This window comes from Trichomycterus rosablanca, chromosome 1 (assembly GCF_030014385.1).
Source record: "Trichomycterus rosablanca isolate fTriRos1 chromosome 1, fTriRos1.hap1, whole genome shotgun sequence".
NCBI classification, from domain to species: domain Eukaryota; kingdom Metazoa; phylum Chordata; class Actinopteri; order Siluriformes; family Trichomycteridae; genus Trichomycterus; species Trichomycterus rosablanca.
The window spans coordinates 74,797,559-74,812,147 of record NC_085988.1 but is presented as its reverse complement, the minus strand read 5'-3'; the positions used below and the strand labels follow the sequence as shown (position 1 = coordinate 74,812,147).

General features: G+C 40.5%; 1 protein-coding gene across 1 annotated transcript in view; it reads right to left on the bottom strand.

Annotated features, from left to right (window-relative positions):
- Nucleotides 1–4,989: 4,989 nt before the first annotated feature.
- The window catches only part of ano2b (anoctamin 2b), a 94,208-nt gene continuing 84,608 nt past the window's right edge, over nucleotides 4,990–14,589 (bottom strand). Inside the window, exons 26-28 of the mRNA XM_063006510.1 lie at nucleotides 13,683–13,852; nucleotides 9,404–9,509; nucleotides 4,990–5,489 (exon numbers count right to left, since the gene is read on the bottom strand). Of these exons, the coding sequence (XP_062862580.1) occupies nucleotides 5,115–5,489; nucleotides 9,404–9,509; nucleotides 13,683–13,852 (651 nt within the window). The 3' untranslated portion in view covers nucleotides 4,990–5,114. The remainder of the gene's footprint in view (nucleotides 5,490–9,403; nucleotides 9,510–13,682; nucleotides 13,853–14,589) is intronic.

Genomic DNA, 14,589 nt, shown 5'->3' with positions numbered 1-14,589 from the left:
AGTACCTTGGAATGGGCAGGGTCCATTACCTACATAAATATCAATCAATACATCTGAAAAATGCTTCCAGATCACGGCACTGATACATCCATACACAGCATCAGGCATGAGGTATAAGCAATCATTCAATCGCACGTCATCAGTAGCTTTTCAGCATTTTTCTTTTATCAGCCCCTTGCAGTTAAAACGATTAATTAAAGGGTAAACATGGCACTGTCTGGAATCACATTCATATAATGACAAAATGATTTGAAAAAATAAAATCTGTCATCAAGATGGATCTGAACATCATCACAGACTTGTAGGGATGGATAGTGTACTTTAAGATCACCACATTAAAATGAAGTAACAACACTGTTACCTAACACAATTAGCACAAACCTAAAACGACAATTAACATTCATAACAAATAACAGTAAACAATGCTCAAAAATAAATGCCATCTATGCTAACACTTACTTATTAGGTCGACTTAACATTTACATTTGTATTTTGAAAAGCTGCTTCAAAATCTGGCTGGAAATAATTCACTTCATTGGATTAACAATTGATTTTGGTAATCTGCTTGATATAGCAACCATAGATGCAGTTACTTTTTAATATGGGCATGTTAAAATACCCATGGATATCACATTCCATATGCTCTACCAGAAAAAAAAGAACACTTGACCCACAAGCTGCATCCAGCAAACGTTAAAAACTTAGGTGGGTGGCGAGGTGGTGCTGCGGGATATTCCACTAGCACACCAGCACCGAGATTCTGAACACCCCGGTTTGAATCTCGGCTCTGCTACCGGTCGGCTCGGCATCACCTAGCGGGCACAATTGGCAGTGCCTGCAGCAGACAAAAATTGCCCACCGTGTCTGCTGGGTGGGAAAATGACCGGACCAAGTGAGAGAGTGAGTGATTTTCAATGCGGGCGACATGGTGGGTAGCACTGTCACCTCACAGCAAGAAGGTCCTGGGTTCAATACCCAGGCAGGGCGGTCCGGGTCCTTTCTGTGTGGAGCGGGATATGGGTGGGGTCTTCAAATGTTGTGCAATGACCCGGGTTAGCAAACCGAGGTGCCTGTGCAAAAAGTGGATGAGCCTCATGTGCGAAGAGGACAGAAGGGGTCCACGGGCAATTCTGAACTCCTCGGTTTGAAACTCGGCATTGCCAACGATCGGCCAGGTGCCATCTGGCGGGCATAATTGGCAGTACCTGCAGCAGACACTAATTGGTCACTGAATCTGCTAGGGTGGGACGACCAGACTATGTGTGGGTGGGATCTTCATACGCTGTGTAAAAACCCTGATTGGCGGAAGAGACACCTGTGCAGAATGCAGGGGCGAGAAGAGGAGGGCTGTGCACGTGTCAGAAGAGGCGTGTACAGCGATGTGCTCTCCTTGGATGAAACCAGGTATCCCCAGCAGCGGAAGACAAACTGACGGCGCTAAATTGGGAGGAAAATGGGGGAAGTGCATAAAAAAAAAGAAGGGATCCACGTATAAGAGGGGGCATGAGCAGGCAAATATACCCTCCTCGAATGGAATCGGGATCTCCAGCAGTGGAAGACAAATTGACTGGTCTTTTTCTTGCCTTACTGTGTCATTAGTGACACACCCCCATTTCAGTGTACCTCGGTCAGTTAAATAAATGTTCAATAGAAACGACAAATCTCAGACTATCATTTTATTGCATGTTACAATGTGTCCCACGTTCTGGAAATGGGGGTTTGTATGGGTTTTCCGCTTCAGTGTCTCTGCTGCTCTGCACAAAGCAAGATCTGTAAAGATATGGCTTGGCAAATTAGTTGTGGAACCCTGACCATCAACCCCATTGATTACATTTGGAATACACTGAAACATCTATTATGACCCAGGACTTCTCGTTCAACACCTTACAAATGCTCTGTTAACTAAATGGGCACAAATTCACACACACATCATATATTTGCATTGAAAATCACTCACTCACTTTCTTAACTGCTTATCTAATCAGGGTCTCTCTCAGATTTTCAATGGGCGCAAGGCACACAGTAACACCCTGGACGGGGCACCAGTCCAAAGCAGGGAAGTCACACACACACACACACCCACCCATTCACCTATAAGTCAATTCAGTGTCTCCAATTAATCTGACTGCATGTTTTTGGACTGTGGGAGGAAACCGGAGCACCCGGAGGAAACCCACGCAGACACGGGGAGAACATGCAAACTCCACACAGAAAGGACTCGGACCACCCCGCCTGGGGATCGAACTCAGGACCTTCTTGCTGTGAGGCAACAGTGCTCCCCACCATGTCGCCCGCATTGAAAATCACTCACTCACTCACTCACTCACTCACTCACTGTCTTAACCGCTTATCCAATTAGGGTCGCAGTACCAGTACTTCCGCTGTACTTCAAAATTGCACTAGAACTGATCATAGTAAATGTGTCTATTAATTTTCCCAAGAACTGAACTATGCTTTACACTTTCCTCATTCTCAACAAACAGTACCTGTGTGAAAGAGGCTTAGGCTGACCATGGAACATGACTTTTTTTACATGAGCTTCAGAAGCTGATCTGTAAAAACATTTCATAAAGGAAACTTCAACACAAACTTTACATTACAATAATAATGTTTTTGTGGCAATGGCCTGATGCTACAATCCTGGTGGAGCCAGGCGGTGGCGATTCCTGTAAAGAACAAGAACGTGTTGCTCTGGCAGCACAGAAATCCTATAAATCCTTTGAGGAAAAGAGTGTGACAGTCAGACATTGGTCTTCCTAATCCAGCTGTCTGTTATGAGGCAATCACATCCGACTGCTGATGGACAAACTCGTGAAGGCTTAGTGGTAGATCAAAAAAAAGAAAACTGTTACATACTTATACATAGGGAGGAAGTGTGAGAAGATTAAAACTAGTGAGAAAAGGACAAACTTGAGAAGCAGTTAGTAAATATTGTCTTAACTTTAATATAGAATTTAAATGACAGCTTTCCAGTTATATTAAAATATATGCTCTACAATGGTTGACAGTATCTTGGCCCATGTTAATGCTTTCCTTATAATGAATAATGAATAAAATCAACTTGTCTTGTTTAAGTGACACATGCAGAAATAAAATTACTAGACCCCCAAAAGCAAAGAATATACCCTGGTGAAAGAAACCCGAGAACATACCCCAAAACATGCCTTATGGTATACAGTATATTACCTACATTTGAGTGCAAAGGTTTGCATACCTGTTTTTTTTTCTTTAGAATAATGAAAAATGAGCTTGTAAAAAGACTTTGTTAAGAGTGGACCTATCACTTACCAATTAAACTTAATAAATAAATAAATAAATAAATAATACAAATAAATAATAAATAAATACAATTTTATTTACTATGGTCATTCTAGATTCAAGACCTGCCTTATATCTGGCAGAAACGGTAACATTGGCCGACGCACTGATCACCCATAACATTAAAACCAGCTCCTTGTTTCTACACTCACTGTCCATTTTATCAGCTCCACTTATCATATAGAAGCACTTTGTAGTTCTACAATTACTGACTGTAGTCCATCTGTTTCTCTACATATCTTTTTAACCTGCTTTCACCCTGTTCGACGATCGCTCATCTATTGCTGCTGTTTGAGTTGGTCATCTTCTAGACCTTCATCAGTGTTCACAGGATGCCTTTGGGGCGCCGCTGGCTGGATATATTTTTGATTGGTGGACTATTCTCAGTCCAGCAGTGACAGTGAGGTGTTTAAAAACTCCAGCAGCGCTGCTGTGTCTGATCCACTCATACCAGCACAACACACACTAACACACCACCACCATGTCAGTGTCACTGCAGTGCTGAGAATGACCCACCACCCAAATAATACTTACTCTGTAGTGGTCCTGTGGGGGGTCCTGATCATTGAAGAACAGGGTGAAAGGGGGCTAACAAAGCATGCCGAGAAACAGATGGACTACAGTCAGTGCTTCTATATGGTAAGTGGAGCTGATAAAATGGACAGTGAGTGCAAAAACAAGGAGGTGGTTTTAATGTTATGGCTGATCTGTGTATTATTATTGGCAGCCTGTCCAGGGTATATTTGCTTTATGCTCCAACGTGACCCTCACCAGTATAAAAAAAAGATGTATAGAAAAAAACATACATAGGTTTTGGTATTTTGGTATTATTCAGGGCTTCAGGGATTTACACAAATATGAGAGAACTACTGTACTTGGAATCGTGACAAAATTTCAAGACATGCCAATGATGCCTTAAGCCTTGTTATAAATGATATATCGGGGTCTTTTCCTCTAAGCGTATGCAAACATCTGTACTCAACTGTTTGGACAAATGGAACAATGAAGAATAACTGAAGATTTCATTTGTCAAATAATATAATAGGAAAGTGACATTTGACATCTTTTATGTATTCATTTTTTTTAACAAAGTGTAGTAATTCCCTTAACTCTTATAGAATGACGTTTCATATTCTCTATTAAAGCAAGAATTGTCAAATAATTAAATGAACAAATGAAGCCTACAATAATGTGGTTACCTGAGAAAATAAAAAGAAAACAATTATTTGCTGTGATTATTTGCTACATTTCATATTTGCAAAGCAGTTTATATTTGGGCAGATTTACAAATCGCTCACTGAGCATGGACCAGATGTGCACTTTAGTTTTTGAGTCCGGCCAAAAAAAGAAAAAAAAATCTTCCTCTTAGCCCAAGAACAGATGGGGGAAAACATTTCGAAATGTGTGTGAGGCCCTTTAGATAGAAATGCTGCTCTGACTCAGTTTCAGCACTAGTCAACTGGTGCATGGGATGACTTCAAGCAGTCCTATAAAGCCTCGACTCTGAGACCATGATAGCATCTCCTCCCCGGATGGTGTGGATACATCTCAGCTTAAAAAGAAATAAAACCCCTCCATCTGTGGACATGTGCTGCTGACATACAGTACAAGGAAAGATATATAATGACCTTTCTTGCTAGCTTCAGTGAGAATCACTGTACGGACCCCCCCTTTAATAATTCGGTGGAAAAGCTCAGCCCTATCATCTTGTCCACTGCTAATTCTCCACGCTGAAGTGGGCACTCTGAAGACATTGTGGCCGGCTGTTCCCTCTCGCCGACCCCTTCTCGGCCTGTTCACACGGCCGTTTGTGCACCCAGATCTCGATGGGGTGACAGGGAATCCTGGCGGGTGAATTGGCTAAAGCTGGCTGCGCGGGCACGGGTGCGGGGCCGAGAGGCAGCTGGGGCGTCATCGGTCTGGGTGACGTTGGGCAAGGGAGCCTGGGGCTGAGAAATTGTCTGTGCAACCTTCCTGGGCTCGGGTGAACGTAGCTTAAGATTGCCTGATTCTTTATTAAAAAGGCTGTGGATGAGCTGAAGCTTCTCTTTTTCCTCCTTCATGAAGACATCCACGAGCAGTGTCTTCTCCCTCTGAATCTGCTCACTGATGTTCTTGGGCACGTCTGGAATCACCCAGGCCACGAGCACACCCAGGAACATCACTAGGTTCTGGTGTGAAAGTAAGTACATATTAGAACAATATTCTAACAGTTTTTAACAGAGAGATAACATGAACAGAATTATATATAGCACCAATATACACCAACCAGGCATAACATTATGACCACTGACAGGTGAAGTGAATAACACTGATTATCTCTTTATCACAGCACCTGTTAGTGGGTGGGATATATTAGGCAGCAAGTGAACACTTTATCCTCAAAGTTGATGTGTTAGAAGCAGGAAAAATGGGCAAGTGTAAGGATTTGAGAGAGTTTGACAAGGGCCAAATTGTTAATTCATTTATTAATAAACATCCATTCCTGCATTTCACTCACATTCACTGTATCAAGAACCGCCACTCAACAATAGCTGATATAACCACATGGGTGAGGGATTACTTTGTAAAACTTTTGTCAAGCACTACAATACAGTTACATGCACAAATGTCACTTAAAACTTTACTGTGCAAAAAAGAACCTTATGTTAACCATGTCCAGAAGTGGTGTCAACTTCTCTGGGCTCGAAGGCATCTAGGATGGACCATCACACAGTGGACCATCACAAATGTGTATTGTGGTCAGATGAATCAGTATTCCAGATCTTTTTTGGAAAAAATGGATGCCGGATGCTGGACCAAATATGAAAAGGACCATCCAGACTGTTATCAGCAACAAGTCCAAAAGCCAGGGTCTGTCATGGTATGGGGCTGTGTCAGTGCCCGTGGCAAAGGTCATTTAAACTTCTGTGATGCCAGCATTAATGCAGAAAAGTACATTGAGATCTTAGAGCAACATGTGCTGCCTTCAAGACGTCATCTTTTCCAGGGACGTCCATGCATGTTTCAACAAGACAATGCAAAACCACATGCTGCACACATTACAAAGGCATGGCTGCGGAAGAAGAGGGTACGGGTACTGGACTGGCCTGTCTGCAGTCATGACCTGTCCCCAATAGAGAATGCGTAGAGCATTTTATAATGAAAAATGCAACAACGACGACCCCGTACTGCTGCACATCTTAAGACGTGTTTGCAGGAAGAATGAGACAAAATAAAACCTGAAACACTAAATCACTTGGTATCATCGGTGCCAAAATGTATTTTAAGTGTGGTGAAAAGGAATTACAACATTACAAAGTGTTAAATGCTTTACTGTCCCAACTTTTTTTGGAATGTGTTGCAGGACTGAAATGCAGGAATGGATGTTTATTAATAAATGAAATGAAGTTGAGCAGATAAAACATGAAATTAATTCTGTCTGCAATCAAACACAAGTCAAAGTAAATGTAAGAAACTCTGTTTTTTATTATTATTTGCATTTTCCATGCTGTCCCAACTTTTTCTGATTTGGGGTTGTATAAAAAAGACCTTTACTAACGTGGCAAACAGTACAATTATCAGTGCTGGTAAAACACCTGGACAAAACCTTTTCTTCCCCCATTAAAAGAGCTAAAACACATGTGTTATGTTCATCAGCAGCAGCTGTATTTCACCACTGTGTTACAGCGTTTACAGGCAGCGAGACTTGGTAATACTTACCACATGAACAGGGATTATAAACAGAGGGAAATACAATTTACATGTTGAAAGCTTGATCTCATGCTGTTGCAATGGCTAACCTACAGCTTTCTGAGACGAGTGTTAGTGTAAGCCATGCAGAAAGTAATGCTGTTCAACATTTGATTGGGTAAAGACCAAATAAAAGGATTGTTTTTAGTTTGCTTAAACAATTGGTTGGACTGGGGCCAGGTTACACAAAATCAGGACAAGTTAGGACATATTTAATGTTACGATTAGGGATGTCCCAATCACGTTCTTTTGTTCCCGATCCCGATCTTTAATTTTGATCCTGATCCGATACCGAGTCTCAAACCGATACTTGTATTTTCTAGATATTGTCTAGATAAGAACTAGATAATAATGTTCACACAGTGCACACTTCAAGTACATTACAGTTATTCACATTAATCCAATGTATATGTTGACATGAACAATAGCTCAGTACAACTGAATAGCTCTGCAGTGCTGTAGGAAAAAAATTGCCTGCCATGTTGTAACTGTAATAAACTTTTCTGTGGTTGTATTGTGACAGTGGTTTGATAGACGTTTCTACGCAAAGTGAGTGTGTTTTGACCCTTTGGGGCTTCCATAGTGCATGGAATAGCGTGCTTGGCTAACACGATGACTCTAGCTGTCCGCTATTCGGTACCATAACAGAAGAAGTTAATAAAGTGTTAAATGCTCCCGACAATTTGTGAATATACCGTGTATTTATTTCTTTATTAATCAAGTGCATCACTACGACGATCGGTTACATAACTAAGCCAATCAGAGTGCTTGATACTGAGATGTCGTTCAGTCTTGTAACATGGTAATGCTGTATGTTATGGTCCGGAAGTTTTCATACTCGGATTAAAAGTTATTGTTTTGTAAACCGGTGTGATCCTCGACTCACACACCATATAAATAGTAAAATTCTACAGTAATGAACGCAGCTCTGCTACTACCGGCTCGTGAAACGCTCGCATTACAGACATTACACTTCACTGTTGGACTTGTTTCACAATTTAAATTATTTCCACACAGAGGACATGCTGACGTAAAACAAAGGATCGGGATTAGGATCGGCCTTAGTAAAGCCGATACCGATCAGTTAAAAAATGCCTTGATCGGCCCCGATTCCGATCTTTGAGATCGGATCGGGACATCCCTAGTTACGATTACTTCATTATCAAAATGCCAAATGTACAACAAAAAAAATTACGTATTACCTTAAGATCCATTCTATTTTAAAATTTGATTCTCATATTCTTGTCTATTCTTGCGTTTGGAATAGCAAGGTAAAAATTTAAGGAAATTACTAAAATACAGACCTGTTTACAGGTCTTACAAAACAAAAGAAAAAGCTTTCATGAGTTCACAACTTTATGTGTGCTTTATGTATCAGAGATTAAAATCAGGCACCATCGACTAGCCAGCAGAGAAATCCCTTTGGCCTACCCACCCTCAGACATAGCCAATCATGTCTGTGTAGGCGCTAACAGAGCTAAGATCTCAGCAGTGGTGGGTTATGCCAAGTTCACACTACACGACTTTCTAAGTCTTCAGGTCGCTGTACAGTTCACACTACACAACTGGATCTCTTGTAATCAGGAGTCGTTCAAGTCGGTGTGGCTTTCACACTACACGACTGATCGGCGATAAGGGGTCAAACACTACACGATCTATCACCAGGAGAAATTGCAGGCGAGATTGTCAAGTGACGAGGGGTGTAGGGATACCACGTCCAAACAATCACTGGCTGGTCCAGATATTTAACATGCTTTAAATATTTAACATATTTTTCTTGAGTCTGTGAGCAACCGGCAAGCTGCTCAGATTGAGTGGTTGAACACTTCACACATAGTGATCGAGATCCGAGTTTCGAGCCCTGAGTGAACGCCGAGTTGTTTCCACATCGTCGTCGAGCGAAAATCAGGGCAAAAAGCGTGTAGTGTGAAATAGGCATTATAGTGTTGGATCGCTGCGTCACCTGAGAACCCGTCATTTTCATCCAGGGTTTTCATGTGTCACACTACACGACTTTCCAAGTCGTCAGGACGCTGTACAGTTCACACTACACAACTGGATCTCTTGTAATCGGGAGTCTTTCCAGTCGGTGAGCGAAAATCAGGGCAAAAATCGCGTAGTGTGAACTAGGCATAAGACTCAATGATGATGGTACTTTGAACATTGGCTAAATTTGTATCAATTCTTGTAATCACAACATTACATGTGTATGCACTGTCAGTTTCTTGGTAACTATGGTACAAAATGTGTTTAAAACATATCTTGATCCTTTCAGATCTCACTTTAGGACTTCTGTAATATTATGCAATCTGTAATATTTTGCAGTATTCTTTACAATTTTTAAAATGTTTACCTGAAACAGTATGACGAATCCCAGTCGAGCTGCAAGGATTGACCAGTAATGTTTGGAGAACTGGTAGGGCTCAGAAGACCAGGGTGGTTCTCTGTAATCTTTATACCTGTATACAGAATGGCAGTTAAATATAGAAAATTGCATATGCTATTTTAAGCAAACTGACAGTAAGTTAATAGCATGTACGCCCTACATTGTTTGAGGTGTTACTCGGAGTAAAACAGTTGGATGTCTGAATGCATCATTCAGCATTCAAAGCAGACTGCTTAGAAAACCAATAATATAATTGGATAACCTTTCATACAACACCTACTCTGTCTCTAGAGCCAAGCCACAGTATATTTTCTCCTCTGAATATTCTGATCCAGCCTGATTAAAAAGTTGAGAAAAAACACAGCATGTGTTTTGGGTTCTCGTTACCAATCAAGAAATACTTCGGGAATAAGAAATGTTGACTTTTCAGGATCCAAAGTCATCATATATGGTCACAGTGAGAATGTTATTATAAGATCCCGAAGGTACAGATATAGTAGCAGAGTAAATAAATACCTTAAAAAGAATTTGAACATTTAGTTTATACAGAATCAGATTGAATTAGCTGTAACATACTGAGCAGATTCTCTAACGTTTTATGGCTATGTAAGGAGTCAGGCTTTAGCAAGGTTCCTGCTCCTATTTCAGGGCTATACACCGATCAGCCATAACATGCTCACTCACTGTTCATCTATTTCTCTACCTACTTTTTTGGCCTGCTTTCATCCTGTTCTTCAATGGTCAGGACCCCCACAGGACCACCACAAAGCAGGTATTATTTAGGTGGTGGATCATTCTCAGCACTGCAGTGACAATGACATGGTAGTGGTGTGTTAGTGTGTCTTGTGCTGGTATGAGTGGATCAGACACAGCAGCGCTGCTGGAGTTTTTAAATACCGTGTCCACTCACTGTCCACTCTATTAGACACTCCTACCTAGTTGATCCACCTTGTAGATGTAAAGTCAGAGATGATCGCTCATCTATTGCTGCTGTTTGAGTTCATCTTCTAGACCTTCATCATTGGTCACAGGACGCTGCCCATGGGGTGCTGTTGGCTGGATATTTTTGGTTGGTGGACTATTCTCAGCCCAGCAGTGACAGTGAGGTGTTTAAAAACTCCATCAGCACTGCTGTGTCTCATCCACTCATACCAGCACAACACACACTAACACACCATCACCATGTCAGTGTCACTGCAGTGCTGAGAATGATCAACTACTCAAATAATACCTCTGTAGGTGTCCTGTGGGGGTCCTGATCATTGAAGAACAGCGTAAAAGTAGGCTAACAAAGCATGCAGAGAAACAGATGGACTACAGTCAGTTATTGTAGAACTACAAAGTGCTTATATAAGGTAAGTGGAGCTGATAAAATTGACAGTGAGTGTAGAAACAATTCAGAAGTGCAATTGAGTCTGATATGTTATATATTATTTTCTTTAGACAGCTTAACCATATAGTAGACTTTTTTCATTTACAGTGGTACCTTGAAACTCAACGTCAATTGGTTCTGGGAGTGGCGTTGAGTTTAAAAGGCGTTGAGTTTCTTTTTTTTTTCCATAAGGATGAATGGGAAACCTGTTAATGCGTTCCATGGTTCCGTGGACTTGCATATCGTTTAGGCTTATGTAAAACAATGGGGTTGTTTTTGACACTTATACACTGAAAATAACACAAATATAAAAACACTTAAGTAAAAAGCTGATTCTTACAATTTCTCAGAACCCCGAGCTGTAACACAAGTTTAAAAGTGAAACAGGAGGAAAATCCAGATAAACACAGATACATGTGGATGCTTTCAGAGTGAATCTGACGGTTATTTTAAACAAATGCAGTTTCGTCTCATATTCGCACTTTGATGACGTATTACCGCACCACTCAAGCTGAGCGCTGAACAAACCGACTGTTCATTATTAATTTGAAATTAAATAAATACATTTTTAAAAAACAAACTGAACACTGAGTTTAAAGGAAACGTTGAGTTTAAGGGTACAAATTTCTCAATGAAGGGCATCGAGTTGCAAAGATTTTGAGTTTAGGGGATGTTGAGTTACAAGGTACCACTGTATATTTATATATAATGCATGCATTTAGTTTTTAAGCTGTCAAGTTATTCACTTGCAGTTAGTGAAACAATACAGCCTCGAAGTGGACCATTTTTATTTCATTCATAATTTAGACACACAGGTCAAAAACCATCCACTCAGCTATCAAATGCAGTCATGTGGCGAAAAGTAGAACAACCAGAAAGTACAAGGACAGTTGCATTTGACATGGCTTTATCTGAAGTAAAATAATATATGCACCAAACAAAAAGAATAATGGTATGTTCTTTTTTTTAACGGAAAAGAACTTGCAAATTTAATATTTCTGCAAGGTAATATTTAACCAAAGTCCCAATAACGTATTGATCAATTATTATCATTATTATTCTTATCATTGTTGCTGTTAGAATTACTATTACCATTATTACCATTAGTACATAGCCCATTTTTATTCAAGTGGGTACTAATAGGATTAGATGTGAGGGTTGTAAGATATCCACTGCTACATTTCTGTATGTACACTTTCAAGTAGGTACATTAAGACAATTTAATGCTTTAGTGGACTAAATATTAATTCTGATTGGATGAGTGTTTTTCTAATTTAGTTTGTGTTTATTATGCAAGTGACTAAGACATTAAAGCCAAGACATTAGATGTACATTTTCTTTCTCATTTCTACAGTCCCAGACTGGTATGAAAGCCATATGAAAATGTTTAATTTCATGGTATCACCTTGTAATTTTACTCCCGTGTGAACAGAGCTTGCGGTAATCTTTTCCTGTCAGACCAGTTCCAGAGACACAGAAGGTGTAGCAGTTTCACAAAATATACAATTATAACATTGCTCAAAGTGTTACTGGAAACAAAATATAACTGGCATGGTTGTTATTGTGTTTAGTTACAGTTTCAGGTAGTAGTGACCTATATAATACAGATGCTGTAGGAAGTAGAAGTACTGGTTAATAACACAGTTCTGGTCATTAATGCCTGAGATGCTCAACGCTAAAATTAGAATGTGAAGTCATCTCTTATTGTACCAAATTTTGGCATTGGCATGAAGCAAGAGGTGAAGTGGCTAAAAGTGTGCTTTACTACTCTTTAGTTTTTATTCTAACCATAGCCACTAAATGTCAGTCAGGAACCTGCAATTTGTTTATTTTCTTAAACCGTTATTAAGCTGCAAAGAAAGATTTCCAATGTTTTAACTGATCAACTTCATTGTAATATAAAAATAAAAGCAATTTTAGAATGTTATGCCTGCAACTCACTCAGAGGCATGTTAACCACTGTGTTACGTTTTTACCACATTTTCTGTTCATTACACTTTTTTAATGTATTTGGAACTGAGGATACTAAGTGTTGCAGATTTGCAAGTAAAATTTTTCCCCACTATTGATTAACATGAGCTGCTCAACAGTCTGTGGTTGCCGTTGTCTGATTCTCTTTATGATGCGCCATATATTTTCAACAGAAGACAGATCTGGACTGCAGCCAGGCCAGTCAAGCACACACACTCCATGTCTACAAATCTGTCTACTGTTGTAGCACATGCAGAATGAGGCCTGAAACTGTCTTGCTGAAAGAATCCCAATATATGCCTGAAAGTCATGCACATTCAACAGTGGTTTCCAGCCTTACCCTACACTTACTAAGATTTCTCTATATTCATTAAAACTTTGTACAATATTATGAACAATAGAAAGTAAAATGCCTAAATTTTTAAATCTTGCTTTAAGAAAGGGCGGCACCCTGGCTTGGTGGGTAGCACTGTCGCCTCACAGCAAGAAGGTCCTGGGTTCGATCCCCAGGAGGGGCAGTCCGAGTCCTTTCGGTACAGAGTTTGCATGTTCTCCCTGTGTCTGTGTGGGTTTCCTCCGTGAGCTCCGGTTTCCTCCCACAGTCCAAAAACATGCAGTCAGGTTAATTGGAGACACTGAATTGCCCTATAGGTGAATGGGTGTGTGTATGTGTGTGTGTATGTGTGTCTGTATGTGTGTCTGCATGGGTGTTTGCATGGGTGTCTGCCCCGCGATGGACTTGGACCCTGTCCAGGGTGTTACTGTGTGCCTTGCGCCCATTAAAAAGCTGGAATAGGCCCGCCCCCTTTATAGAATTAACGAATCACAGATTTACAAACCTGAATTGAGTTTGTACATATTATGAAATTAAAGGTGTGGTGCAGGGGTGCAACTGAGGCTTACCGGCAGACTGTGATTGTTGAGTCAGCAGGTGCTGTGCCTGGTTTAAAATCACTGACATTAAAATAGGACAGAGTGTGGTCAATGAAGCCGTCCATGGTGCCAGTTTCACTGTACATGTACTGATAAACCAGCCGGGGGATGAAGTCTGACGTGAAGGAGATGACAAAAGCCTGAAAAATAAAGACAAATTATCATTTAAAGTTCTTGCGTCAGATTAAGATTTGATAAATGTTACAAATAAATGATACACTATATGGACAAAATGTGTGTGTGTGTGTGTGTGTGTGACACACACTAACACAATAAAGACTCGGGAACAAGAGAAACCTGCAAACCCAATTAGAATAAACCAAGTTACACAAAGACTCAGAATTAAATACCTGAATTATTGCGAAACTGAAACTAAAGTCCAGAGTAAAATACAGTGTTATTTGGCCCTAAACAGACACTACAGTGCAGCAGATTACCTGAGCACGTATCCGACCCTAAATTAAAAGACACCTTTATGAGGTACAGACTGAGCGCACACAGCCTTATCTTTCTCCCAGACAGGCCACTGTATCTGTGCACAAGCTGTGGTGTGAGCACAAGTTCACTCTGGGTGTGTTTGAAAAGCCAAACCTGTAAATAAATGCACTTGTGCACGTTTTTATTGCTTACAAATCACTGCTCATTCATTTACATGTGATTATCACTGCAGCGGGCATGTTATTGCGCAGTCTATGATCGGCAGTGTCTCATTTACAGCTTTCAGGCACAGTGCACTTACACAGTGCTCAGACTTCGGTCCCTACTTTAGCATTTAGCCATTCCCATTGATTTCAATGCATTCGTTAGCATTGGAGCTAACGGATATAAATATCTTTTGTTCTGGTGCAACGCGAATGATTTCACGCTCACTGCCAAA